We start from the raw sequence: 27,907 nt of genomic DNA, 5'->3' as shown, positions 1-27,907 counted from the left end.
TTTGTTGGCTTTATTCACTGTTATTGTGCTAGGATCATTGTTCAGACCACCATATAAGGGTGATATCACACATTACAGTTAGTCATCAATAAATTAAATGGCATGCAACGTTTATGTGAAGCCTAGCCACAGAATTCTTAGATGAGTGCACAGCACTAGATGTCGCTATTAACCAAGTTATTGAGTGTGGCATCATGAGAAAGTTCTCTCCATGGGCCCCTAACAAAAAAAATGTTATTTACCTTGCAGAAAGATTAATAATCCTGTCATTTAAAATGCTTGGCATGTGTATTTTTTTTAATATCCTTTTGTCCTTCAGGCCTGGTATGTATGGGTGGCATGATCATGTATGCCTCCAACTTGTATTACAATGCTTAAATAAATATATTGTTCTGCAGGTACAACGTTTGCTGTTGAGCAGTCTACCCGTCATGTATGTAGCCTATTTATCCATCATGACATAAAAAAACAATCTTGCAGTTTGTCCGTGTTGTCTGGTAAATTTAATTGGTAGGCTTACTGAGACACAAAGTGTGCAATGCGTTTCTGTTTATGAACTCTGCTATTGCGGACCCCCACACGTATGCGAAATAGACAGTAGGCACTTATTTTTCTCCGCGCAACGATTGGTCAGCCATTACCATCTGTAGCCAATCGGCACAATGTTGCTATGCTGTAATGTTACATTGATTGGTTCCCTTGACTGTCAGTCTGCCTCAGACGGGTACTGTCTTTGCGCAATAACATCAACTCAAGCGGTGCGCTCAGTATCGGATGGACCTCCTTCGTTACTTATTGAGCATTGAAGTCAACTCGTAGAAGCAAACCTTAACCCTCTAAACTGAATGAGAAGGATTTGCCACTTAAAGATGTGATCGGCAAAGCACTAGAGGCGACGATTGAATTTTCTCTATCCAAAGGTAAAGTCAATGCTTATTGTTATTGCGCAACTGTAACGGTACATGTTTAAAACTGACTGCATCTTGTCCGAAAGTTTATAATGGGGCCTGAGACTAGATTATAACTATTTGATAACAATTAAACGATAATACGATTCTGACCGACTGTGCTTAGTGTATAACCTACAGGTATAGTATATGATGCGAGTAGGATTGATGTAAAATATACGCGGTGGCACTACATGCGCTGGTTTTAGATTACACAAAGTTGGCAGTGTCGTATTCTGCACCACCGAATCCAAACATTGCTTTTGGTGCATGCGGACGATGGAAGTATAAGTTGCAAAGAGGAATCCGTTATGAAATTGTTTCGGTTCTGACATGTTTTTGTTGACAATCATTTGTCATTACTTATGCCATATGAATATAATTGACAAGCTTGTATTGGTTGTTTTAACAGTCATTCAAAATGTTACCATCGTTTAGTGGTTGTAACAATATGCTGTAATAAATGTAACATCTGTTATTGTCATCAATATTTTGAACCTTTAACAATCTTTCCTAAATTACTCTGTGACCCGATAGAGGCCTCTCACTGTCTTGCTATAGTTTTTGCTAAAAGACCATAACAAAAATAGTGAATACAGTTAAGGTCGGGCCACATAAACGGATGACAGCTGGTTCCCCTTGACTAGTCTACTCTAAATCTCGACTAAGTTGGCAGAGAGCAAAAGGGTAGCTATTTTTACCCACAGTAACATCTCTGTTCATTTTTACATTTTTTTTTTTTTTTACATATCTAACTTGGTTTCCTATTTAGTCATAATGACCTTAACTGGCATATAAATAATTCAACCACTTAACAGGTAGTTTTAAAACCACCCAAAGGAAGCTACCTATGGAACACATCATAGCAGATGCATCACGTGATATAGTCAAGAGCTCAATGTTTGTCACTTCTTTCTTAGCCACTCAGTACCATGACCAAAACAACCTTTTAAATCATTGTAAGCGTAAGCACAAAATTCCAGCGTAAGCATGAAATCAGTGCCAATATGTCAATCAGTGCAACAGAGATATAGCTGTGTGGGAGTGTTGTGTGGGCCAGTAACTGAAAGGTCGCTGGTTCGAATCTCCAAGCCGACTAGTTGAAATATCTGATGTGCCTTTGAGCAAGGCACTTAACCATAATTGCTCCTCTGGATAAGAGCATCTGCTAAATGACTGAAATTTAGTTTTTTTTTTTTTTAAAAAAAAGGTTGTGAACCCCGGGGCCGCCTGAGTAGGAGGCTTTCTCTCTGTCAGTCGGCATACAAATGGCTGTGTATGGCTAGACTGAGGTTAGTATGGTAGCACACTTTGGAATCAATTGCCATCACAGATGTTGGGGGGAAAAATCTGGGCATAATGTCCCTATAGGCATAGCCAGGACAAGTACAATACAATGTATAATAAACCTGGTGATAGTCAGGAATGTCTTACAAATCAACTTTCATTTCCCCTGAAGAGTGTACGGTTTAAATTATTCATTGTTTTTGCACCTTGTGAGGTAACTATGGTATACGTTCCCAAATGCACATCAGATAATGCAACACTACAAGACAGTCCCCGAAATGGATCAAGTATTAGCGTGTGTTCACTGCTTCCTATCATCTTGTGTGTTCAAAAACAGTGCTATTCAAAGGTCATTGCTGGGTGCTCATTTGGCACCAATTCAGAGACCAGCTCTTGCATTCATCCAATGCTAATAAACAGAGGGAGGGAGCATGGCAGGGATGTTTACACCTCTATCCAACTGGTCACACCTATTTCCTGCCAGTCATTCACACCATCTGGGACGTTGGCAGAAAGTTCTACACCCCTGGCCTCCTCGCATCCAGGAGACTGCCCTGTGTTGTGAAGGATGTGGCACATTTCATGTCTATGTTTTAAGCAGGATCTGATTGAGATGAAAAGCCTAGAGACAGTGCATGCATGTGACTGAGTGTTTCCATGTGTGTATATGTTTTCTCAATAATTCTGGTGGCTTTGATGCTCAATATATACACTCGTGGCCAAAAGTTTTGAGAATGACACAAATATTAATTTCCACAACGTTTGCTGCTTCAGTGTCTTTAGATATTTTTGTCAAATGTTACAATGGAATAATGAAGTATAATTACCAGCATTTCATAAGTGTCAAAGGCTTTTATTGACAATTGCATGAAGTTGATGCAAAGAGTCAATATTTGCAGTGTTGACCCTTCTTTTTCAAGACCTCTGCAATCTGCCCTGGCATGCTGTCAATGAACTTCTGGGCCACATCTTGACTGCTGGCAGCCCATTCTTGCATAATCAATGCTTGGAGTTTGTCAGAATTTGTTGGTTTTTGTTTGTCCATCCGCCTCTTGAGGATTGACCACAAGTTCTCAATGGGATTAAGGTCTGGGGAGTTTCCTGGCCATGGACCCAAAATATTGATGTTTTGTTCCCTGAGCCACTTAGTTATCACTTTTGCCTTATGGCAAGGTGCTCTATCATGCTGGAAAAGGCATTGTTCATCACCAAACTGTTCCTGGATGGTTGGGAGAAGTTGCTCTCGGAGGATGTGTTGGTACCATTCTTTATTCACGGCTGTGTTCTTAGGCAAATTGTGAGTGAGCACACTCCCTTGGCTGAGAAGCAACCCCACACATGAATGGTCTCAGGATGCTTTACTGTTGTCATGACACAGGACTGATGGTAGCGCTCACCTCGTCTTTTCCAGACAAGCTTTTTTCCGGATGCCCCAAACAATCGGAAGGGGATTCATCAGAGAAAATTATTTTACCCCAGTCCTCAGCAGTCCAAACCCTATACCTTTTGCAGAATATCAGTCTGTCCCTGATGTTTTTCCTGGAGAGAATTGGCTTCTTTGCTGCCCTTCTTGACACAAGGCCATCCTCCAAAAGTCTTCGCCTCACTGTGCGTGCAGATGCACTCACACCTGCCTGCTGCCATTTTTGAGCAAGCTCTGTACTGGTGGTGCCCCGATCCCGCAGCTGAATCAACTTTAGGAGACGGTCCTGGAGCTTGCTGGACTTTCTTGGGCGCCCTGAAGCCTTCTTCACAACAATTGAACCGCTCTCCTTGAAGTTCTTAATGATCCGATAAATGGTTGATTTAGGTGCAATCTTACTGGCAGCAGTATCCTTGCCTGTGAAGCCCTTTTTGTGCAAAGCAATGATGACGGCACTTGTTTCTTTGCAGGTAACCATGGTTGACAGAGGAAGAACAATTATTCCAAGCACCACCCTCCTTTTGAAGCTTCCAGTCTGTCATTTGAACTCAATCAGCACGTCAACACTCACACCTGTCAACACTCACACGAGAGAATCACTGACATGATGTCAGCTGGTCCTTTTGTGGCAGGGCTGAAATGCAGTGGAAAGGTTTATTTGGGGATCCAGTTAATTTGCATGGCAAATATGGACTTTGCAATTAATTGCAATTCATCTGATCACTCGTCATAACATTCTGGAGTATATGCAAATTGCCGTCATACAAACTGAGGCAGCAGACTGTGAAAATTAATATTTGTGTCATTCTCAAAACTTTTGGCCACAACTGTACATTTGCTAAAAGTGCATCACAACCTCAGAAAAGGTGCCAGGGTATTCATGCCTTTCTTTCCATCCATTCAATGCCATTAAAATCCTTAGAGTGCAGCATTTCATGACTCCAGTCACTGTTAATGGACAGGGTCACTATATTGGCATTGCTGCCTTGCCTAGCTTGAAGTAGCTTTATTTGTTGTATTGAACCGATTTTCATATTTTGCGCATGCGTATTGCCTTAACATGTTGTGTGGGTATTGCCTGGAGTAAGCTGTGCACATTTGTGCGTGTCTATATAATTTGGCTCTCAGATCTTTTGAAATTAACAAAGCTAGCTAGCAAAAACAACCTGACAAAAGGACACTAACGTTACTATACTGTACAAACAATTTTCGAAGTTGGAATAATGTACATTTTGGAGGGTTCGAAGAGTGGAAGTCAACTATAATGAAAGTTAAGATGAGGCAAAGGCAGCATAAAGCATACAAGATGTGACTTTATTCATGACAGGCATGGCAACCACCATCTCCCTCACTGCTAGCTGTTGGGCAGGCGAAGAGAACAGGACTGTCCACCACCGGCGGCGCCATTCCAGCCATAATAATGGCCGAAACAGAGCAAACAGAATGGCATCAAACACCTGGAAACCATGTATTTGATACCATTCCGCTCCACTCATTAACACAAGCCTGTTCTCCCCAATTAAGGTGCCACCAACCTCCTGTGCTGTCCACTTGTCTGAAACATCATTACCAATTAATACCTTTTAGCTGGGTTTTACACCTCTTGGACATTTACTTTTGCTTTGTGGACGTATTGGGAATGGAGCTTGTCCCGCCACTTAATGCGGGCCAGAGCCTTGGCTTCTACAAGATAGATGCAACTCACTACGCTACAACCATTCTACATGTGTGGCTGCATGGCAACGCACACGCACGGGAGGATTCAGCCCGTCAGAGAGCATGATCCCCTAATGGATGGAGCTGCCTGTGTGCTGCGTGGGAGAAGAACTGTGCTACCAGCTACTGTTTGTGTGTGACTTTTTGTGTCAGTGTGAAAATAAAACCGAATGAGGCCTTGCGGATGCGTCTCCAATCCCTCATGACTGTGGGGCCTGCTGTGTGCATGCAGAATAACATTCTGCTGAGACTTCTACAACACTGTCACACAGAGGTTCACCAGACGAATGGACTTAATTTACAAGAAAAGGTAGGCCTTAATGCACTTTCCTTTGAAATCTGCAGGTTAGGCTACTGTTTAATCATGAGAATAGACAACGACCCTTTGAATGCATTTGATTTATCAAGCTACAATTTCATGAGACACTTTTTGATGTTTGACAGCATTTTTCAGTCATTTCGATTGTTGATGTGGAAATTTTGTTAGAATCTTTTTTTTAAATTGATTACAAAAAAAGTTTACCCCTTTTTCATGATATCCAATTGGTAGTTACAGTCTTGTCCCATCGCTGCAACTCCTGTACGGACCCTGGAGAGGAGAAGGTCAAGAGCCATGCGTCCTCCGAAACACGACCCTGCCAAGCTGTACTGCTTCTTGACACACTGCTCGCTTAATCAGGAAGCCAGTGGCATCAATGTGTCAGAGGAAACGCTGTACAACTGGCGACCGAAGTCAGTGTTCATGCGCCCGGCCCACCACAAGAAGTCTCTAGAGCGTGATGGGACAAGGACATCCCACCGGCCAAACCCTCCCCTGGGCAACGCTGGGCCATTTGTGCTCCGCCTCATGCTCATGGGTCTCCCAGTCACGGCCAGCTGGGACACAGCCTGGGCTCGAACCCGGGTCTGTAGTAACGTCTCTAGCACTGTGATGCAGTACCTTAGACCACTGTGCCACTCGGGAAGCCCAGAACCTTTTTTATTATATACAGGTAACTGCCAAAATAAAGGAAACAGTGTGTGGCGCTACAGAGGGTGGTGCAGGCAGCCCAATGTATCACTGGGGCCGAGCTCCCTGCCATCCAGGACCTCTTTATCAGACGGCATGAAATGAAGGCCCAGAAAATCATTAAAGACTCCAACCCCATACTGTTCTCTCTGCTTCTGCATGGCAAGCGGTACCGGTGCTTCAAAACAGACACCAACAGGTGGCTCCTGAACAGCTTCTATCCTCATGTCATAAGGCTGCTAAATAGTATGTGTAGCCATTTTGTTAGATATCTGAGTTGACCCTTGTATTTTAGTCTTCTCCATGCACACTCACGGACACTCCAACACTGATGCTACTCTGTTAATCATATATCCTGATGCCTAGTCACCTTACCCCTACACACTTTTATTTTACCTTTTATTTCACTAGGCAAGTCAGTTAACAACAAATTATTATTTACAATGACGGCCTACACCGGCCAAACCCGGACGACGCTGGGCCAATTGTGCGCCGTCCTATGGGACTGCCAATCAAGGCCGGTTGTGATACAGCCCGGAATCGAACCAGGGTGTCTGTAGTGACATCTCCAGCACTGAAATGCAGTGCCTTAGACCACTGCGCCACTCAGGAGTCTGTACATACGCACCTCTATCGATCCAGTATTCCTGCACATTGTAAACATGGTACTGGAACTGACCCTGTATATAGTATGCTTTCTTTATCGTGTTCTTATTTTTATTTCTATTTTATTTATTTTTGTACCTTTTTTTGTATTACATTGTTATTGGTTACTGCATTGTTGGGATTAGAGTTTGCAAAAACTCAATTTCACTGCGCTGACTGAATGAATTACATTTTATTTTCATGTCAAATCACCAGTTGGCAACCCATCCCTTATGGTATTAATTGACACATTAACAAACATTACAATAATTCACTGTGATAATTCTTCTTCTGATGTTCTCTGCAGTGCGCATCGCATAAAGAGTGAAAACATAGTAAATCAATACATAATGGTAAATAAAGTTATCCAAACAATAACTATATCCCTAGAGCAGTAAAAAAATATACATACATACATACATACATACATACATATACAGTTGAAGTCGGAAGTTTACACACACCTTAGCCAAATACATTTAAACTCAGTGTTTCACAATTCCTGACATTTAATCCTAGTAAAAATTCCCTGTCTTAGGTCAGTTAGGATCACCACTTTATTTTAAGAATGTAAAATGTCAGAATAATAGTAGAGAGTGATTTATTTCAGCTTTTATTTCTTTCATCACATTCCTAGTGGGTCAGAAGTTTACATACACTCAATTAGTATTTGGTTGCATTGCCTTTAAATTGTTTAATTTGGGTCAAACGTTTTGTGTAGCCTTCCACAAGCTTCCCACAATAAGTTGGGTGAATTTTGGCCCATTCCTCCTGACAGAGCTGGTGTAACTGAGTCAGGTTTGTAAGGCCTCTTTGCTCGCACACATTTTTTCAGTTCTGCCCACAAATGTTCTATAGGATTGAGGTCAGGGCTTTGTGATGGCCACTCCAATATCTTGACTTTGTTGTCCTTAAGCCATTTTGCCACAACTTTGGAAGTATGCTTGGGGTCATTGTCCATTTGGAAGAGCCATTTGCTACCAAGCTTTAACTTCCTGACTGATGTCTTGAGATGTGGATATATTGAAGCAACATAATTGTCCTGCCTCATGATGTCATGTATTTTGTGAAGTGCACCAGTCCCTTCTGCAGCAAAGCACCCCCACAACATGATGCTTCCACCCCTGTACTTCAAGGTTGGGATGGTGTTCTTCTGCTTGCAAGCCTCCCCCTTTTTTTCCTCCAAACATAGATGGTCATCCAAACATAACAATGGTCATTATGGCCAAACAGTATTTTTGTTTCATCAGACTAGAGGAAATTTCTCCAAAAAGTACGATATTTGTCCCCATGTACAGTTGCAAACCGTAGTCTGGCTTTTTTATGGCGGTTTTAGAGCAGTGGCTTCTTCCTTGCTGAGCGGCCTTTTAGGTTATGTCGATATTAGACTCGTTTTACTGTGGATATAGATACTTTTGTACCTGTTTCCTCCAGCATCTTCACAAGGTTCTTTGCTGTTGTTCTGGGATTGATTTGCACTTTTCGCACCAAAGTACGTTCATCTCTAGGAGACAGAACGCGTCTCCTTCCTGAGCAGTATGATGGCTGCATGGTCCCATGGTGTTTATACTTGCGTACTATTGTTGGTACAGATGAATGTGGTACCTTCTTACATTTGCAAATTGCTCCCAAGGATGAACCAGACTTGTGGAGGTCTACAATGTTTTTTTTCTGAGGTCTTGGCTGATTTATTTTGATTTTCCCATGATGTCAAGCAAAGAAGCACTGAGTTTGAAGGTAGGCCTTGAAATACATCCACAGGTACACCTTCAATTGACTCAAATTATGTCATTTGGCCTATCAGAAGCTTCTAAAGCCATGACAATTTTCTGGAATTTTCCAAGCTGTTTAAAGGCACAGTCAACTTAGTGTATGTAAACTTCTGACCCACTGGAATTGTGATACAGTGAAAGTAAGTGAAATAATCTGTCTGTAAACAATTGTTGGAAAAATGACTTGTGTCATGCACAAAATAGGTGTCCTAAACGACTTGCCAAAACTATAGTTTGTTAACAAGAAATTTGTGGAGTGGTTGAAAAGCGAGTTTTAATGTCTCCAGCCTATGTGTATGTAAACTTCCGACTTCAACTGTGTCTACACACGTGCCATTTACCACTTAGAAGCTAAATATTTTTAGGTAGCCCTTTTTCTTCTATTCCAGGCTTTATCTAAATATTCTGCAAACTGAAATACACAATGGACAAAAAAACATTTCAGTTTCTCCTCATCGCTCATCCATATAATCCCAGAGTATATCTGGTGTGCTTTCTGGAATAAGAGCAAGCGTATATCATGGTAGAAAGGGCAATAGAGGATAAAACGAGTTTCATTCTCTATTTCTTTGAGGTCACAATAGTTACATAGTCTTTCCTCTTCCATTTCACCACAATACCGACCTGTTTCAATACTCAGAGTCAATATCGCTGATCTTACCTGTTTGAATACCGAGTCAATATCACTGATCTTACCTGTTTGAATACCCAGAGGCAATATCCCTGATCTTACCTGTTTGAATACCCAGAGTCAATATCCCTGATCTTACCTGTTTGAATACCCAGAGTCAATATCCCTGATCTTACCTGTTTGAATACCCAGAGTCAATATCCCTGATCTTACCTGTTTGAATACCCAGAGTCAATATCACTGATCTTACCTGTTTGAATACCCAGAGTCAATATCCCTGATCTTACCTGTTTGAATACCCAGAGTCAATATCCCTGATCTTACCTGTTTGACCTGTTTGAATACCCAGAGTCAATATCACTGATTGTACCTGTTTGAATCTTAATATCACTGTCTTACCTGAATACCCAGAGGCAATATCCCTGATCTTACCTGTTTGAATACCCAGAGGCAATATCCCTGACTTACCTGATTATCCCTGATCTTACCTGTTTGAATACCCAGAGGCAATATCCCTGATCTTACCTGTTTGAATACCCAGAGGCAATATCCCTGATCTTACCTGTTTGAATACCCAGAGGCAATATCCCTGATCTTACCTGTTTGAATACCCAGAGTCAATATCCCTGATCTTACCTGTTTGAATACCCAGAGTCAATATCCCTGATCTTAACTGTGCACATAGCGATCTCTTGCTTTTAAGTAGGTTATACATAATATATCTCTCGCACACAAATTCATCCTTAAAAGGTTCTCAATTTGGGATTATGATACATCATTTTTTTCATATTGCATCAACTGTTGTTTTTTAATAATATCTATGTCTCCTTTAATTTCAAATCAAATCAAAACAATGCAGTTCAAGAAATATAATTAAGAAAATATTTACTAAATAAACTAAAGTAACACAATAAAATAACAATAACGAGGCTATATACTGGAGGTACCGGTACCGAGTCAGTGTGTGGGGGTACAGGTTAGTCGAGGTAATTTGTACATGTAGGTAAAGTTAAAGTGACTATGCATCGATAATAAACAGTGAGTAGCATCAGTGTAAAAACAAACAGGGGCGGTGTCAATGTAAGTAATCCGGGTGGCCATTTGATTAATTGTTGGGCCTTCCTCTGACACACCTAGTATATAGGTCCTAGATGTCAGGAAGCTTGGCCCCAGAGATGTAATGGGCCGTACGCACTACCGACAGTAGCGGCTTATGATCGGATGCCAAGCAGTTGCCATACCAGGTGGTGATGCAACCGGTCAGGATGCTCTAAATGGTGCAGCTGTATAACTTTTTGAGGATCCGGGGACCCATGCCAAATCTTTTCAGTCTCTTGAGGGGCAAAAGGTGTTGTTGTCCTGGCAACACACTGCAAGGTCTCTGACCTCCTCCGCGTAAGCTGTCTTATTGTTGTCGGTGATCAGGCCTACCACTGTTGTGTCGTCAGCAAACTTAATGATGGTGTTGGAGTCGTGATTGGCCATGCAATACAGGACAGGAGGAGACTAAGCACGCACCCTTGAGGGGCCCCCGTGTTGAGGATCAGCATGGCATATGTGTTGTTTTCTTTCTCAGTTTGTTTGCACGTTAGCCAATTATACAGAGGGTAGTGGTGATTTACTCATTTGCCGACGAATTCTCACAAGGCACCCAGACCTCCGCCTCCTGTATTTCGGTCTTTTCTCACGTGAATGACGGGGATTTGGACCTGGTCTCCGGGAAGCAGTATATCCTTTGTGTCGGACTCATTCAAGAAAAAAATCTTTGTCGAGTTCGAGGTGAGTAATCGCTATTCTGATGTCCAGAAGCTCTTTTCTTTTCGGTAATAAGAGACGGTAGCAGCAACATTATGTACAAAATAAGTTTCAATCAAAGCGAAAAAACAAAGAAAATATCACAGTTGGTTAGGAGCCCGTAAAACGGCAGCCATCTCCTCCGACCAAATTATTTTCGGTCATAAAAGACGGTAGCAGCTATCCCTTCCGGTGCCATTATGCAGCTGTTCACAGTCAGACTGTTGAAAAAGGTCAGACATTTCAGATGCCCAGGCTCCCCCTTTGGATAGATCCCATTGAAAAACGTTACTAGCTATTCTGGCAGTTGGCATATCCAACAGTCTATTCCAAAGTCTCACCATACACAGCTTCCATCTCACCTCACAGGGTTCCCAGCCCATGTCCCCAGTTATTGCAAGTATAGGTGCAAACTTGTGGACACCTAAAAAGTAACGTACTGCTCTGTTATGGACACTCCACACTCCTGCTGAATAGTCCAGAACAGGACACACGTCTGATGCAGTTTGGAATAAGTAGAATAACCAATATCTTTGAGTGTTTTTGTTTTTCCTATAACTCCCCCAAGAGCTCTACTTACTGAGTCGGCCAGGGCAGATGTGCCGTATAGAAAGGTCATGTGTTCATCAATAAAAAATACCCAAATATTTATAATTGCTAGTAAACTCAAGAATTTCTTCACCAAAACAAAGTGGTGCTGAGTTAGTGGAGCTATTTGTGAAATCTGGTGACGTCCCTGGCCTACATATTGTAACATTGTAATATTGTTGTATTGTAGTGTTGTTCATTTTATATTGTACATTTGTAATAATATCATAATATATTGTACGATGTATTGTTTTATTTTTGCAGGCTGTCGTTACATTTTGTTGTGATGTAATTGTTTTAATCCTGTTTGGACCTGAAGAAGTTAGCTTAGCTTGGCAGTAGCTAATGGGCATCTTAATAAATACAAATGTACTAGCAGCCTATCCTAGTCTGGTCATATCGACGTATACTGTCACACTCACACACACCAGTACTGCTGCTGCTACTGCTGCCACTGACCTGGTTCTCCCACTCTCCTTTATTTACATTTTGTTATAATGTGTGTATCTCTCTCTCTCTCTCTCTCTTTCATGCTACTGCTGTCTTTCATTGTCTTTATTTCATTTTCTCTCTTTTCCTTCTGTTATTCTCTTTCTCTTCCTCCTACTCTTGCTGCCATTTCTCTTTGCATCTCTGTCCTCATTTTCCCTGCCCTTTTTTAGATGATCTCATTCTCTCCGTCTCTCTCTCTCTTCTACTTTCATTCTTCCAGTATCTCTGACCCCTGTGTTTTCTCTGTCTCATGCCAGCCTCATCTCCATCCCCATGGCACAGATGCCTGTTTTGTTCTAGCTAGTTGGCTGAACAAAACTTCACAAACACTAACAGATGTATTCTTAACTGAACTCGTTGTCAGTTAGCTAATGACAACATAGACCAAAAAGCTGTGAAAGGGCTTGACTCAGACTGAAATAGGTGCCGGTACTCATTTTGGGTGCCGATACTGTTTATATTTAGGTGCAGGAGCTCCACAATACTTTGAGATAATATTCTATAAGAGGAACAGGAGCGCAAGCAGTAGAACCTTTGAGTTGCCGGTACTCAGCTCCAGTGAGCTCCTGCACAAGCACTGGTGGTGAACGCTATATCGCCAAACAGTCTAACTCCCTGAAAATAATTTCAGACTCCTGTCTTCCAATATCGAAAAGGACAACACAAGGACACTATCCGAGGGTTTTATCTAACAACACTAGTTCATACCAGGTTAATTGAGATGCAGATGCATGTTTCGAGGGTGACACTTTTCCCACTGGGGTTATGCACAGTTGCTATGGAAGCTAATTGAAATGTGACTCCTAGGCCTATAGTAGATTAATCCAGATACTTTGATAGAACTCTTCAATTTCCTTTGATGGGCCGAGACACTAATTTGAGCCACATGAAGTTCGAAGGAAGCTGACTATCTTTATCTACATGGCATGGTTGATTGACTGTGGCTCATTGGTAGCCAGGCAGTCATTTCATGGCTTTAAGATCTATTTAAATAGTTGCCGAGTCGGCTTTTAGGTCTATTTGAAATTACCCCAACATGATAGCTTGTCGTCTCTTATCTTTATGAGCTGGCTGTTGTTTCTGCGTTTTAATCTTTTGCATATTGATATTTGCCTTTCTTTTTAACCTTTGTGCTGAGGTGAAGGCAGAGTTGTTATTAAGGCTCTGTTTAATGAATCGTGTAGAGGCTTGCTTTTTGTTTTCATTGGTTTTGCCCAAGATGGAGTCTGTCGTTTGCATGTGGTAGGATAGAGAATAGTTAGTGATGCCTGCCCATTGTGTCACAGGTGGGCACACACGCATACACACACCTGCAGGCTGCGTGAGGTGCTGCAGCTGTTGCCCATAGACAAATCTGAAAATGAATGGCTTATACAGCCCAGCTAACCACAAAGTAAATTATAATTTGTCATCCCAAGCTTTATTGCATCAAGAGGGGATGTCTGTTTATTTGAAAAGGCTCGACTGATCCAGCTAGTGCCTCCTAATAATTTGAGATTGTGCTGGTCTGTTTGATTGGCCATTTGGAATGGTGCACACACACCTTGCCCACACGCCTTGCCCAGAGAGAGATAGAGCGCTCAGCACTTCCATTCTTCTCTCAGGGGGTGGTGGGTAGCCCCTCCATATTGTGCCAGGCCACTGGGTCCTTAGTCAGCAGGCTTTACAGCAAGCTTACATGGCATGAGCCGCTTACCTAGCGTGAACTGCTGAGTGGGGATACAGGAGTGCGCATTGTGTATGGCTAGTGTGTTAACAGTATAGGCCCCTGTAGAGGGAAGTCATAGGACAATATATGGGCACGGCCATTGTTTATGTGGCCAGAGGTGCAAATGAGGTAGCCCTTCTTCACAAGATGGAATCATCCAAAGTCATCCCCAAAATTGCACAAATCTGGAATCTTACATGAGTTTGTTTCTGCTTCATTATCATGTTCTTTTCGCTTCACCGACAGTTTTGGATGCTTGGTATATTGCCCACTGTACACTCGATAGAAGGATGGATTGACATGAACACTTTTCATAACTGTTTGACAGTTCATGACAGCTGACAGAGAGCGTAGCCTAAGTTCAGAGCATTCACTGTCACATGACAGAATAGTGAATGTAATTGTGCCTTCATAGCTTGCCATATCCTGTTTTGGCAAATGTTAGCATAGTCTTTTGTGCAGCCTGTTATGTTTTAATTAGGCCTGTTGAAGAATTCAAAGGCACTCACACTGCCAACATTATACAGCTGGATATCATTCCAGAGCTATGAAAAAGTGCAACACCAGCGAAAGAATTTAAGAAAAACTAGGTTATGAGACTGTGTACATAAAAACTAGAGACCGGACGATACCAGTATTGTGATACTCGTTAGTATCATGGCAAGGAAACAAAACATATAGCGGATTTAATTTCTTTAGGAAAACAGCCCTAATGTTGCATCCAGAGTCATATTTGATTTCTTTTCCAAGCTATAGCTCACAATATTTTACATATATGTTTTTAAAGGACCAAAGAGTTGGGTCTGCTTCGTGTTTTCATTTTTGCCATGCAAAAAATATTGCAGTACTGGTATCGTAAAAACCATCAGAAGCATTTACTAGCTCACTCTCTACTGCCGTATACATCCTGTCCTACACACCTTTCCTTCCCTCATACTCTTTGTGCGTGTGTACACTTGTTTTCCTACACGATCAGGACCCCAATGTACTAACATTTCACCTTAATGTCCTGAAAAGGTAGGAAAACAAAACCTTTTTTGAAAAGTTGACTTTTTGCAGGTCCTGAATTTGTTAAAATGCTATTTTAAGCTTAAGGGTTAGGTTTTAGGGTTAGGGGTTATGGAAAACATTTGACACTTCAAAAACACAGATGTGTGTGTGGCTACATTGAGTCAGCCAGTAGTGTCTTTCTAGTGGAGCCCACACGGTTGGCAGGGTTCCAGACTTCTGATAGTCCAATTCTGGCCCACTGACCCTGTGTGTGTGTGTGTGTGTGTGTGTGTGTGTGTGTGTGTGTGTGTGTGTGTGTGTGTGTGTGTGTGTGTGTGTGTGTGTGTGTGTGTGTGTGTGTGTGTGTGTGTGTTTTATTGTCTGTGTTGTGTGTGTTGCTGCCATAAGATCTATTATAGTTGTACCATGATACGATAGAGAGCATTGTATTGAATTGTGTCATGATTCACATAAACGCCTTCCACCATGCTTTGAGAGAGAGAGAGAGAGAGAGAGAGAGAGAGAGAGAGAGAGAGAGAGAGAGAGAGAGAGAGAGAGAGAGAGAGAGAGAGAGAGAGAGAGAGAGAGAGAGAGAGAGAGAGAGAGAGAGAGAGAGAGAGAGAGAGAGAGAGAGAGAGAGAGAGAGAGAGAGAGAGAGAGAGAGAGAGAGAGAGAGAAACTCCCCTCTCTTCATTGAAACTCCCCAAAAATGGGAGTTTCAATGAAATTCCTTTGAAACTATATCTTAAAGTAGTAGGGGTTTCTAGCGTGTGTCGTGTCTGTGTGCGCAATCCCTACTAGGTGAAAAATCTGTCTGTGCCCTTGAGCAAGGCACTTAACCCTAATTGCTCTGGATAAGAGCGTATGCTAAATGACAAAAATGGTAAATTCAACATTAAATGTTCATATTTGGTAGACTCAACATACACAAACTATTTTTGCGCCTTCACGACAAACATGATCCGTTGTCATGGATCCATATGAAAGTGTTTATGTGTGTGTCCCAGGTGTGTGCCTCCCGCCCCACGCCCCACCACGGCCCTCACCTGTGTGTTGCGGTGCTTCCCCTGCGAACCGTCCTGGGCTGGAAGCCCTTTCTTGCACCGCCCCACCACCCCACCCAGCAACAGCAACGCCGTTGCCCCTGCAACTACCACCGTCTCCCAGGCAAGTATCATCATGACGCGCTCCAAGACCTTCCAGGCCTACCTGCCCAACTGCCACCGCACCTACAGCTGCATCCACTGTCGAGCACACCTGGCCAACCATGACGAGCTCATCTCCAAGGTAGGCTTTTTCTGCAAGGACAAAAAAAGTTGAAATACAACTGTGAATAGGGAAGCTATGTCATGTGTATGAAGCTTTATGTCATGTATGAAGCTATAGGCCAGTGGTAGTTATACTCCATATTTTCACGGCTGTAAATCCTACTGATGGCACACTGCCTAGCATCTACTGCAGGGCCTCAGTGTGTTTGTGTCTGTACGGTTGCAACCGAGAGTAGATTCTGCCTCAACGTGATTGCTTCCATTTGCTCCTTTGCTTGCCATAACATCAGATGTTCATCGTCTTGTACCAGGATGACCAGGGTTCACTTTATTCCACCAGTTGTTTCCAATTGTGAGTATGAGGGCACAGAAACTGTGGGTCATAAACACAGTATATAGCCCTGACTTAATTAACCCACATGGCGGGATCAAGGGATAGCCCTTAGTCCATTTAGCTTTGTGTGCAACTATGAGAGAAATGAAGAAGGAAAAAGAAACCATGAAAGAGAGGGACGAGAGAGATCAGCATACTGTCCCCTCCTGGAACTCTCTAGACTAGAGCATCCTGGATAATATCCCTGGCTACAAAGCTCCCTAAAATACACACACACACACACGGCCTCCCCGGCTTGTCATAGACACTAGTAGGCTTTTAGTGTAAGCCAGCAGCACATCAAATCAGATTGACTGGATTCACTCTGCAAACACACAGTTTCCATGGAAGCAGCATGTTTGTGTCAGACTAAAATAAAGAGGGCAATGATAGCATACAGTTGAAGTCTCTCCTGTACTCCCTGTTCCCCCAAGAACGCTTGGCCACGCAAGCCTCTAACTCAATCATCAATTTTGCAGATGACACAACAGTGGTAGGCCTGATTACCAACAACAACAAGACAACCTAAAGGGAGGAGGTGAGGGCCCTGGCAGAGTGGTGCCAGGAAAATAACCTTTCCCTCAATGTCAACAAAATGAAGGAGCTGATCGTGGACTTCAGGAGACAGCAGAGGGAGCACACCCGCATCCACATCGAAGAGGCCGCAGCAGAGAAGCTGAAAAGCTTCAAGTTCCTCTGCGTACACATCACTGACAATGTGAAATGGTCCACCCACACAGACAGCGTGGTGAACAGCCCCTAAGACCCTCACAAACTTTTACAGATGCACCACTGAGCGTATCCTGTCGGGCTGTATCACCGCCTGGTATGGCAACTGCACCGTCCGCAAATGCAGGGCTCTCCAGAGGGTGGTGCGGACAGCCCAACGCATCACCGGGAGCACACTGCCTGCCGTTCAGGACATTACAGCACCCGGTGTCACAGGAAGGCCAAGAAGATCGTCAAGGACTTCAGCCACCCGAGCCACGGCCTGTTCACCCCGCTATCATCCAGAAGGCGAGGTCATTACAAGTGCATCAAAGCTGGGACCGAAAAACTGCTTCGATCGCAAGGCCATCAGACTATTAAATAGCCATCACTAGCAGGCCTCCACCCAGTACCCTGCCCTGAACTTAGTCACTGTCACTAGCCGGCTACCACCTGGTTACTCATCCCTGCACCTTAGAGGCTGCTGCCCTATGTACATACTGTAGACATGGAACACTGGTCATCTTAATCATGTTTACATAGTGTTTTTTCCCATTTCATATGTATATACTGTATTCTAGTCAAGGCCATCCTATTCAACAATTTCTGTACATATACTATTCTATCCACATATTCTTCAGATATACTATTTGTTCTATCCTCATACTGTCCATAATGTCTATACATCCCATCACATAATATAAAATATAATATATACAGTGCGTTCAGAAAGTTTTCAGACCCCTTGACTTTTTCAATTTGTTTTACATTATAGTCTTGTTCTAAAATGAATTAAATTGTTTTTTCCCTTCATCAATCTACACACAATACCGCATAATGACAAAGCAAAAACTGTTTTTTAGAAATGTTTGCAAATTTAAAAAAAATATATATATATAGACCCTTTACTCAGTACTTTGTTGAAGCACCTTTGGCAGCGATTACAGCCTTGAGTCAAATGAAATCCAATTTTTATTTGTCACATGCGCCGAATACAACCTTACCGTGAAATGCTTACTTATAAGCACTTAACCAACAATGCAGTTCATTAGTGTCCCGTCCACGTGACGTTTGAGCTATCTTAGGCTAAGGTGAGCATCAGGTTGTAAGTAACATGAACATTTTAACAAGAACATTTCCCAGGACATAGACATATCTGATATTGGCAGAAAGCTTACATTATTTTTAATCTTACTACACTGTCCAATTTACAGTAGCTATTACAGTGAACGAATACCATGCCATTGTTTGAGGAGTGTGCACAATTTTGAACATGAAAAGTTATTAATAAACAAATTGGGCACATTTGGGCAGTCTTGATACAACATTTTGAACAGAAATGCAAACGGTTTATTGGATCTGTCTGAAACTTTACACATACACTGCTGCCATCTAGTGGCCTAAATCTAAATTGCACCTGGGAAAAATACATTATGGCCTTTATCTTGCATTTCAAAGAGAACGGTGGTTTTTTTCTTCGTATAATCTTTTACCTGATCTATTGTGTTATATTCTCCTACATTCCTTTCACATTTCCACAAACTTTGAAGTGTTTCCTTTCAAATGGTACCAATGGTACTAACTGCCTGAGCTACAAGCAGTTAGATTTGAGTATGTCATTTTAGGTGAAAAATTGGAATAAAGAGGCGGATCCTTAAGAAGCTAAGAAAATATTTACTAAATAAACTAAATTTAAAAAAAATATGAATAAAAAATGTAACACAAGAAAATTACATAACAATAACAAGGCTATATAAAGGGGGTACTGATATTGAGTCAATGTGCGGGTATAACCGACGTGAAATGGCTAGCTAGTTAGTGCGGTGCGCGCTAATAGCGTTTCAATCGGTGACATTACTCTCTCTGAGACCTTGATGTAGTTGTTCCCCTTGCTCTGCAAGGGCCGCGGCTTTTGTTGAGCGATGGGTAACGATTCTTCGAGGGTAGCTGTTGTCGATGTGTGCAGAGGGTCCCTGGTTCGAGCCCAGGTAGGGGCGAGGAGAGGGACGGAAGCTACACTGTTACACGGGGGTACAGGTTAGTCGAGATCATTTGTAAAGTGACTGTGCATAGATAATAAACAGCGAGTAGTAGCAGCGTAAAAACAAAAGGGGAGGGGGGGAGGTCGTCAATGTAAATAGTCTGGGTGGCCATTTGATTAATTGTTCAGCAGTCTTATGGCTTGGGGGTAGAAGCTGTTGAGGAGCCTTTTGGTCCTAGACGTGGTGCTCTACTTGCCTTGCGGTAGCAGAGATAACAGTCTATGACTGGAGTCTTTCACATTTTTTGGGGCCTTTGTCTAACACCGCCTAGTATATAAGGTCCTGGATGTCAGGAAGCTTGGCCCCAGTGATGTACTGGGCCACATGCACTACCCTCTGTAGTGCCTTATGGTCAGATGTCCAAGCAGTTGCCATACCAGGTGGTGATACAACCGGTCAGGATGCTGTCAATGGTGCAACTGTATACATTTTTGAGGATCTGAGGACCCGTGACAAATCTTTTCAGTCTCATGGGGGGGAATGTGTTGTCGTGCCCTCTTCACAACTGTCTTGGTGTGTTTGGACCATGATAGTTCATTGGTGATGTGGACACCAAGGAACTTAAAACTCTCAACCCCCTCCACTTCAGCCCGTCAATATTAATAGGGGCCTGTTCATCCCTCCTTTTCCTGTAGTCCATGATCAGCTCCTTTGTCTTGCTCACATTGAGGGAGAGGTTTGTTGTCCTGGCACCACACTGCCAGGTCTCTGACCTCCTCCCTATTGGCGACCTCATCATTATCAGTGATCAGGCCTACCACTGTTGTGTCGTCAGCAAACTTAATGATGGTGTTGGAGTCGTGCTTGGCCACACAGTCGTGGGTGAAAATGGAGTACAGGACGGGACTAAGCAAGCACCTCTGAGGGGCCCCAGTGTTGAGGATCAGCGTGGCAGATGTGTTGCTGCCTACCCTTACCACCTGGGGGCAGCCCATCAGGATCCAGTTGCAGAGGGAGGTGTTTAGTCCCAGGGTCCTTAGCTTAGTGATGAGCTTTGTGGGCACTATGGTGTTAAATGCTGAGCTGTGGTCAATGAATGGCATTCTCACATAGGTATTCCTTTTGTCCAGGTGGGAAAGGGCAGTGTGGAGTGTGATTGAGATTGTGTCATCTGTGGATCTGTTATGCGAATTGGAGTGGGTCTAGGGCTTCCGGCATTAGGGTGTTGATGTGAGCCATGACCAGCCTTTCAATGCACTTCATGGCTACTGACGTGAGTGCTATGGGGTGGTAATAATTTAGGCAGGTTACCTTCACTTTCTTGGGCACAGGGACTATGTTGGTCTGTTTGAAACATGTAGGTATTACAGACTCGGTCAGGGAGAGGTTGAAAATGTCAGTTACGACACTTGCCAGTTGGGCCGCGCATGCTTTGAGTACATGTCCTGGTAATCCGTCTGGCCCCTCGGCTTTGTGAATGTTGACCTGATTAAAGGTCTTGCTCACATTGACTACGGCTCTCATGCATGCTTCAGTGTTGTTTGACTCGAAGCGAGCATAAAAGGCATTTAGCTCGCCTGGTAAGGCTCGCGTTACTGGGCAGCTTGTGGCTGGGTTTCCCTTTGTAGTCCGTAATATTTTTCAAGCCCTGCCACATCCGACGAGCATCAGAGCTGGTGTAGTAGGATTCAATCTTAGTCCTGTATCGACGTTTTGCCTGTTTGATGGTTCATCTGAGGGCATAGCGGAATTTCTTATAAGCGTCCGGATTAGTGAAAAGCGACAACTCAAGCCTTCGGTGCGGTTGTTGCCTGTAATCCAGGGCTTCTGGTTGGAAAATGTATGTATGGTCAATGTGGGGGTGATGTCATCGATGCACTTATTGATGAATCCGGTGACTGAGGTGGTATACTCCTCAATGCAATTGGATGAATCCCCGAACATATTCCAGTCTGTGCTAGCAAAACAGTCCTGTAGCGTAGCATCTGCGTCATCTGACCACATCCTGTATTGAGTGAGTCACTGTTACTTCCTGCATTAGTTTTTGCTTGTAAGCCTGAATCAGGAGGATAGAATTATGGTCAGATTTGACAAATGGAGGGCGAGAGAGAGCTTTGTATGCGTCTCTATGTGTTGAGTAAAGGTGATCTTGATCTTGTTTTTCCTCTGGTTGCACATATCACATGCTGGTAGAAATGATGTAAAACGGATTTAAGTTTGCCTGCATTAAAGTCCCTGGTAACTAGGAGCGCCGCTTCTGGATGAGCATTTTCTTGTTTGCTTATGGCCTTATACAGCTCGTTGAGTGCGGTCTTAGTGCCAGCGTTAGTTTGTGGTGGTAAATAGACGGCTACGAATAATATAGATGAGAACTCTCTTGGTAGAAAGTGTGGGCTACAGCTTATCATGAGGTATTCTACCTCAGGCGAGCAATGCCTAGAGACGAGATACCTATGTGAGAATGCTGTTCATCGACTACAGCTCGGCATTCAACACCATAGTACCCTCCAAGCTCGTCATCAAGCTCGAGACCCTGGGTCTCGACCCCGCCCTGTGCAACTGGGTACTGGACTTCCTGACGGGCCGCCCCCAGGTGGTGAGGGTAGGCAACAACATCTCCTCCCCGCTGATCCTCAACACTGGGGCCCCACAAGGGTGCGTTCTGAGCCCTCTCCTGTACTCCCTGTTCACCCACGACTGCGTGGCCACGCACGCCTCCAACTCAATCATCAAGTTTGCGGACGACACAACAGTGGTAGGCTTGATTACCAACAACGACGAGACGGCCTACAGGGAGGAGGTGAGGGCCCTCGGAGTGTGGTGTCAGGAAAATAACCTCACACTCAACGTCAACAAAACTAAGGAGATGATTGTGGACTTCAGGAAACAGCAGAGGGAACACCCCCATCCACATCGATGGAACAGTAGTGGAGAGGGTAGCAAGTTTTAAGTTCCTCGGCATACACATCACAGACAAACTGAATTGGTCCACTCACACAGACAGCATCGTGAGGAAGGCGCAGCAGCGCCTCTTCAACCTCAGGAGGCTGAAGAAATTCGGCTTGTCACCAAAAGCACTCACAAACTTCTACAGATGCACAATCGAGAGCATCCTGGCGGGCTGTATCACCGCCTGGTATGGCAACTGCACCGCCCTCAACCATAAGGCTCTCCAGAGGGTAGTGAGGTCTGCACAACGCATCACCGGGGGCAAACTACCTGCCCTCCAGGACACCTACACCACCCGATGTTACAGGAAGGCCATAAAGATCATCAAGGACATCAACCACCCGAGCCACTGCCTGTTCACCCCGCTGTCATCCAGAAGGCGAGGTCAGTACAGGTGCATCAAAGCTGGGACCGAGAGACTGAAAAACAGCTTCTATCTCAAGGCCATCAGACTGTTAAACAGCCACCACTAACATTGAGTGGCTACTGCCAACACACTGTCAATGACACTGACTCTACTCCAGCCACTTTAATCATGGGAATTGATGGGAAATGATGTAAATATATCACTAGCCACTTTAAACAATGCTACCTTATATAATGTTACTTACCCTACATTATTCATCTCATATGCATACGTAGATACTGTACTCTATATCATCGACTGCATCCTTATGTAATACATGTATCACTAGCCACTTTAACTATGCCACTTGGTTTACATACTCATCTCATATGTATATACTGTACTCGATATCATCTACTGTATCTTGCCTATGCTGCTCTGTACCATCACTCATTCATATATCCTTATGTACATATTCTTTATCCCCTTACACTGTGTATAAGACAGTAGTTTTTTTTTGGAATTGTTAGTTAGATTACTTGTTCGTTATTACTGCATTGTCGGAACTAGAAGCACAAGCATTTCGCTACACTCGCATTAACATCTGCTAACCATGTGTATGTGACAAATAAAATTTGATTTGATTTGATTTTGATTTGACTTCTTTAATATTAGACATCGCGCACCAGTAGTTATTGACAAATACACCCCCCCGTCCCCCCCCCCGTCCCTTGTCTGACCAGATGTAGCTGCTTGGGTATGATGCTACAAGCTTGGCACACTTGTATTTGGGGAGTTTCTTCCATTATTGTCTGCAGATCCTCTCAATCTCTGTCAGGTTGGATGGGGAGCTTCTCTGCACAGCTATTTTCAGGTCTCTCCAGAGATGTTCGATCGGGTTCAAGTCCGGGCTCTGGCTAGGCTACTCAAGGACATTCTGAGACTTGTCCCTAAGCGACTCCTGTGTTGTCTTGGCTGTGTGCTTAGGGTCGTTGTCCTGTTGGAAGGTGAACCTTCTCCCCAGCCTGAGGTCCTGAGAGCTGTGGAGTGGGTTTTCATCAAGGATCTCTCTGTACTTTTCTCCAGTCATCTTTCCCTCAATCCTGACTAGTCTCCCAGTCCCTGCTGCTGAAAAACATCCCCACAGCATGATGCTTCCACCACCATGATCCACCGTAGGGATAGGATTGGCCAGGTGATGAGCGGTGCCTGGTTTCTTCCAGGCCTGACACTTGGCATTCAGGCCAAAGAGATCAATCTTGGCTTCATCAGACCAGAGAATCTTGTTTCTCATGGTCAGAGAGTCCTTTAAGTGCCTTTTGGCAAACTCCAAGCGGGCTGTCGTGCCTTTTACTGAGGAGTGGCTTCCGTCTGGCCACTACCATAAAGGCCTGATTGGTGGAGAGCTGCAGAGATGGTTGCCTTTCTGGAAGATTCTCCCATCTCCACAGAGTATCTCTGGAGTTCTGTCAGAGTGACAATCGGGTTCTTGGTCACCTCCCTGACAAAGGCCGTTCTCCCCGATTGCTCAGTTTGGCAGGGCAGCCAGCTCTAGGAAGAGTCTTGGTGGTTCCAAACTTCTTCCATTTAAGAATGATGGAGGCCACTGTGTTCTTGGGGACCTTCAAGGCTGCAGAAATGTTTTGGTGCCCTTCCCCAGATATGTACCTCGATGCAAGAGATGCTCGGAGCTCTACGGACAATTCCTTCGACCTCATGGCTTGGTTTTTGCTCTGACGAGCACTGTCAACTGTGGGACCTTATATAGACAGGTGTGTGCCTTTCCATATCATGTCCAATCAATCAAAACATTTACCACAGGTGGACTCCAATCAAGTTGTAGAAACATCTCAAGGATGATCAATGGAAACAGGATGCACCTGAGCACAATCGAGTCTCATAGCAAAGGGTCCGAATGCTTATGTAAATAAGGTATTTCAGTTTTTTTGCAAAAAAATCGGAAAACCTTTCTTCACTTCATCATTATGGGGTATTTTGTGTAGGAACGTGCTATGCCATCTGTCTGCTTTGAAGCTGTGTAAGACAAATGAAAAAAATAAAAACCGACCATTCTAAATGTCTACTCCTGTGATAGTAATGTATGGCTTTTCTCACCCTGTTCTCTCTCTTTCTCGTCCAGTCTTTCCAAGGAAGTCAAGGCCGAGCGTACCTGTTCAACTCAGTGTAAGTACCTGAGCACGTATTTTATCACTTCATCGCTCCTCTGACACCCCCTCTTTCTCTATTTCTCATTCTTTCTTTTCTTCTCCTTTCTCTCCATTTATAACATCCCCCCTCTCAGGGTGAACGTGGGGTGTGGACTAGCAGAAGAGAGGGTTCTGTTGACAGGGCTTCATGCAGTTGCTGATATCTACTGTGAAAACTGTAAAACCACACTGGGCTGGAAATACGTGAGTAGCTAATTACATAGGAATCCCCTACAAACAGTTCTGTATACATATAGGTGTATAACACATCTATAGACATAAATGCTCCACATTGCTGGGGTCCCTGACTCTGCTTTGTGGCTAACTATGTGGGTTAAGGTGTGTGTGCGTGTGTGCGTGCGTGCTTGGGTGGAGGTCAGGGAGAGAAACCCGGACGGTACGCGGCCTTGTGGTGTTTTATGGCGCTGCCATCTGTGTGATATTATTATTAATATCATCCACGAGGCCTGATGTTCCCGCACTGTCACACTGCCAAAGGTGCTGCTGCTGACCTAGTGCACTTATCAATGGGGGGATAATCAGCACAGAAACACACTATTGCACTCTCCCACACACAATCACTCACACACTCAAATACACACACACACAATTCAATTTCACTTACTGACTCTCGCGCGCACACATACACAATCACTCACACTGAGATTACATATAGAACAACAAGAGAGATTACCGCAGATAGAAAACATCAAGGCACTGTTTACATTCATGAAAATGCTTGTTTCATCCGTTCACTAATGTTTGTGACTGTCTCTCTCCCCTCCTTCCCATTCTCGGTCCCTGTCTCTCTCTCTCTCTATCTCTTTCTATCCTCTTCTCCCTCTCTTTTATTTCTACCCCCACTGTATCCCCCCCCAATCTCCGCAGGAGCATGCCTTTGAGAGCAGTCAGAAGTACAAGGAGGGGAAGTTCATTATTGAGCTGGCCCACATGATCAAGGACAATGGCTGGGACTGAGTGGGCAGACCTAGAGTGTTGGAGAGGCGTGGCTTAGCTGTAGGGCACAGCTCAGTGTTGGACTCACCAATAAGGTTTACTGCTAGCTCATCCACGTGACCCTATCCACCTGACATGCAGTTTATGTACCCCCACAATACATAGGTGTAAGGGCGTGTGTGTGCATGTGTGCTTGTGTGTTTACAAGAATGATAAATCATTTCCAGTGTACAGAATATACAGAAATGCACACACGCACACACACAGTGGCTCAGAGACATGTTTGTATTCACACTGCATGTTGATGCTTGTCCCAGGCCTCAGGGTGGACAGGAGACCACAGGTTAAGTGTTATAGGTCATAGGTAATGGTCTATCTGGGGGGTGAATGAGATGGACAATGAACAGCGTACTGGACAGACAAGGATGTTCCCCCAAGACCCACCAACACTACAATGAGGTGAAAATATGTTTTTTTTTTTTTTTACCTACGATCACCCTCACTACCCTATGTGGATCCTTCCACCTTCACACACACATGGATGACACAAACCACCCAACCAATCAACCAGAATCACCAGACTTCTTGTAGCCTGAAATCGTCCAAAACTCCCTTTGAGGGATTGAAACTGATTGTCAGAAAACTGCTTGACTGTTCATCTGGAAAAATACATATTTTGCTGTTCTTTGTCTTTTTAATTTATTCAAGCATGAGTTTAAGTTATTGATTTATTTATGAATTTATTTGGTGTTTGGGGACAATCTCCCCTTCTACTCCCTTTGTTCAAAGGAAGCAGCTTTTTAGTTCCTCCCTCACCCCTCAATTCCAATCAATGGTAGCAATCTTAAAAATGAGGTGTCACTCAAGTTGTATCCTTTTGCCTTTCTGAGTGTGCTGTTACCACCCTCTGTAAATGTTTCAGTAATGGTGATGTGTACAATGAACAGTGGCGGAGTGCAAGAGGTTTTCATGTCACCTTGGAAAAGAGACAGAATAAAAGTTAGATGGCACCCTTAGCTCTTTTCGGTTTCAAAATAATGCTCAAAGCTGGCATTATAACGGTGATGCAAACTGATGATGAAATGAGGCAAGTGGAGAGCCTTGTGTCTCGACACTGATCTAAAGTTAGTGTTGTGTTTCCCCCCTAGTGGTTGAGGTGACGATATGGAGAGAGTTACCTGATTCTAGATCTATTTATATAGCTAATTCTGGAGCTTCACAGATTGATGTTTGTGAACTGGTAGTTCTCTGTTTACCTGGTTCTGCCTCCTCCACTGCCTCCTTGCTTATATGTGATTTTACGAGATTAGAGAAAATACCAACAGTTAAAATTTACTTTCTACAGTCTGGAACAGGAGAACCAATTGAAATCAACAGAATGTGACTGACAGTGGAAATACCCAATCAGAGGGTGTCACACATCCCAGCACAACAACCAAAGGCTCTCCCATCAATAATACATTAACCAAACAATGGACCTGCCTAGATTGCTTGTATCAGGAAGTTGCAGAGTGAAAGATTGTGATTGGCCCAGAGCCACTGTCGAACCCTGGGCTTTCTCTGTGAGATAATGCATTGTTTGGTTGAGACAATTACAATGTTAATACCTATATATTCACTATGAACATAAGCATTATTATTATATAACGATAAACTGTATTACACCATGTAAATAGCCATATTCAATGTTTTATTTATTTATTCAATTGATGATTATGTATGCTCTGCTGTCTGTCTTGGGACACCTTGTGGGACGGTTAGATTTCCTACTTTTTTACTATTTGAAAATGTATTTTTTGTGTGTCTTTTGTAAAGGAAGGAAAGCTAATGGCAATATATGGGACTCAATAAAGATTCTTATTTGATTGATCTGAAGAAAAAGGCCAAAGTACGTTTTATACTCACCTGGTTGCCAGTCTTGTTTTGTACTTGAGCCAACTTTGACTTTTGAGATGAACAACAACCAGAAATTAGCTGGCTTAAACAGAAACAGATCTGGCAATCAGGTTAATTGTATCGTACATATGTTTTGACTTTCCAGCTGTTGGACCACTATGGATTTCAGAGAAACTTGCATAACCGATAACTGTTCATGCATACATGTATTATCCCATG

General features: G+C 43.4%; 1 protein-coding gene across 1 annotated transcript; it reads left to right on the top strand.

Moving 5' to 3' along the window:
* The first annotated feature begins 144 nt into the window (after positions 1-144).
* LOC112257961 (protein yippee-like 1) lies at positions 145-27,667 on the top strand. The gene is made up of 5 exons (XM_042326882.1): positions 145-920; positions 16,010-16,289; positions 24,769-24,812; positions 24,931-25,039; positions 25,724-27,667. Exons 2-5 carry the CDS (start codon positions 16,182-16,184, stop codon positions 25,811-25,813), a joined length of 351 nt encoding a protein of 116 aa, XP_042182816.1. The 5' UTR covers positions 145-920; positions 16,010-16,181; the 3' UTR covers positions 25,814-27,667.
* The last annotated feature ends 240 nt before the right edge of the window (positions 27,668-27,907 follow it).

Source organism: Oncorhynchus tshawytscha, linkage group LG09, assembly GCF_018296145.1.
Source record: "Oncorhynchus tshawytscha isolate Ot180627B linkage group LG09, Otsh_v2.0, whole genome shotgun sequence".
Classification (NCBI taxonomy): domain Eukaryota; kingdom Metazoa; phylum Chordata; class Actinopteri; order Salmoniformes; family Salmonidae; genus Oncorhynchus; species Oncorhynchus tshawytscha.
Note: the sequence above shows the minus strand (reverse complement) of the source record. Positions and strands in the feature narration are given on the sequence as shown.

Coding starts and splice junctions, on each gene's coding strand:
- LOC112257961 (XM_042326882.1), top strand. CDS start 16,182: ATGACGCGCTCCAAGACCTTCCAGGCCTACCTGCCCAACTGCCACCGC. Junction 16,290..24,768: donor ATGACGAGCTCATCTCCAAG/GTAGGCTTTTTC, acceptor TTTCTCGTCCAG/TCTTTCCAAGGAAGTCAAGG. Junction 24,813..24,930: donor GCGTACCTGTTCAACTCAGT/GTAAGTACCTGA, acceptor CCCCCCTCTCAG/GGTGAACGTGGGGTGTGGAC.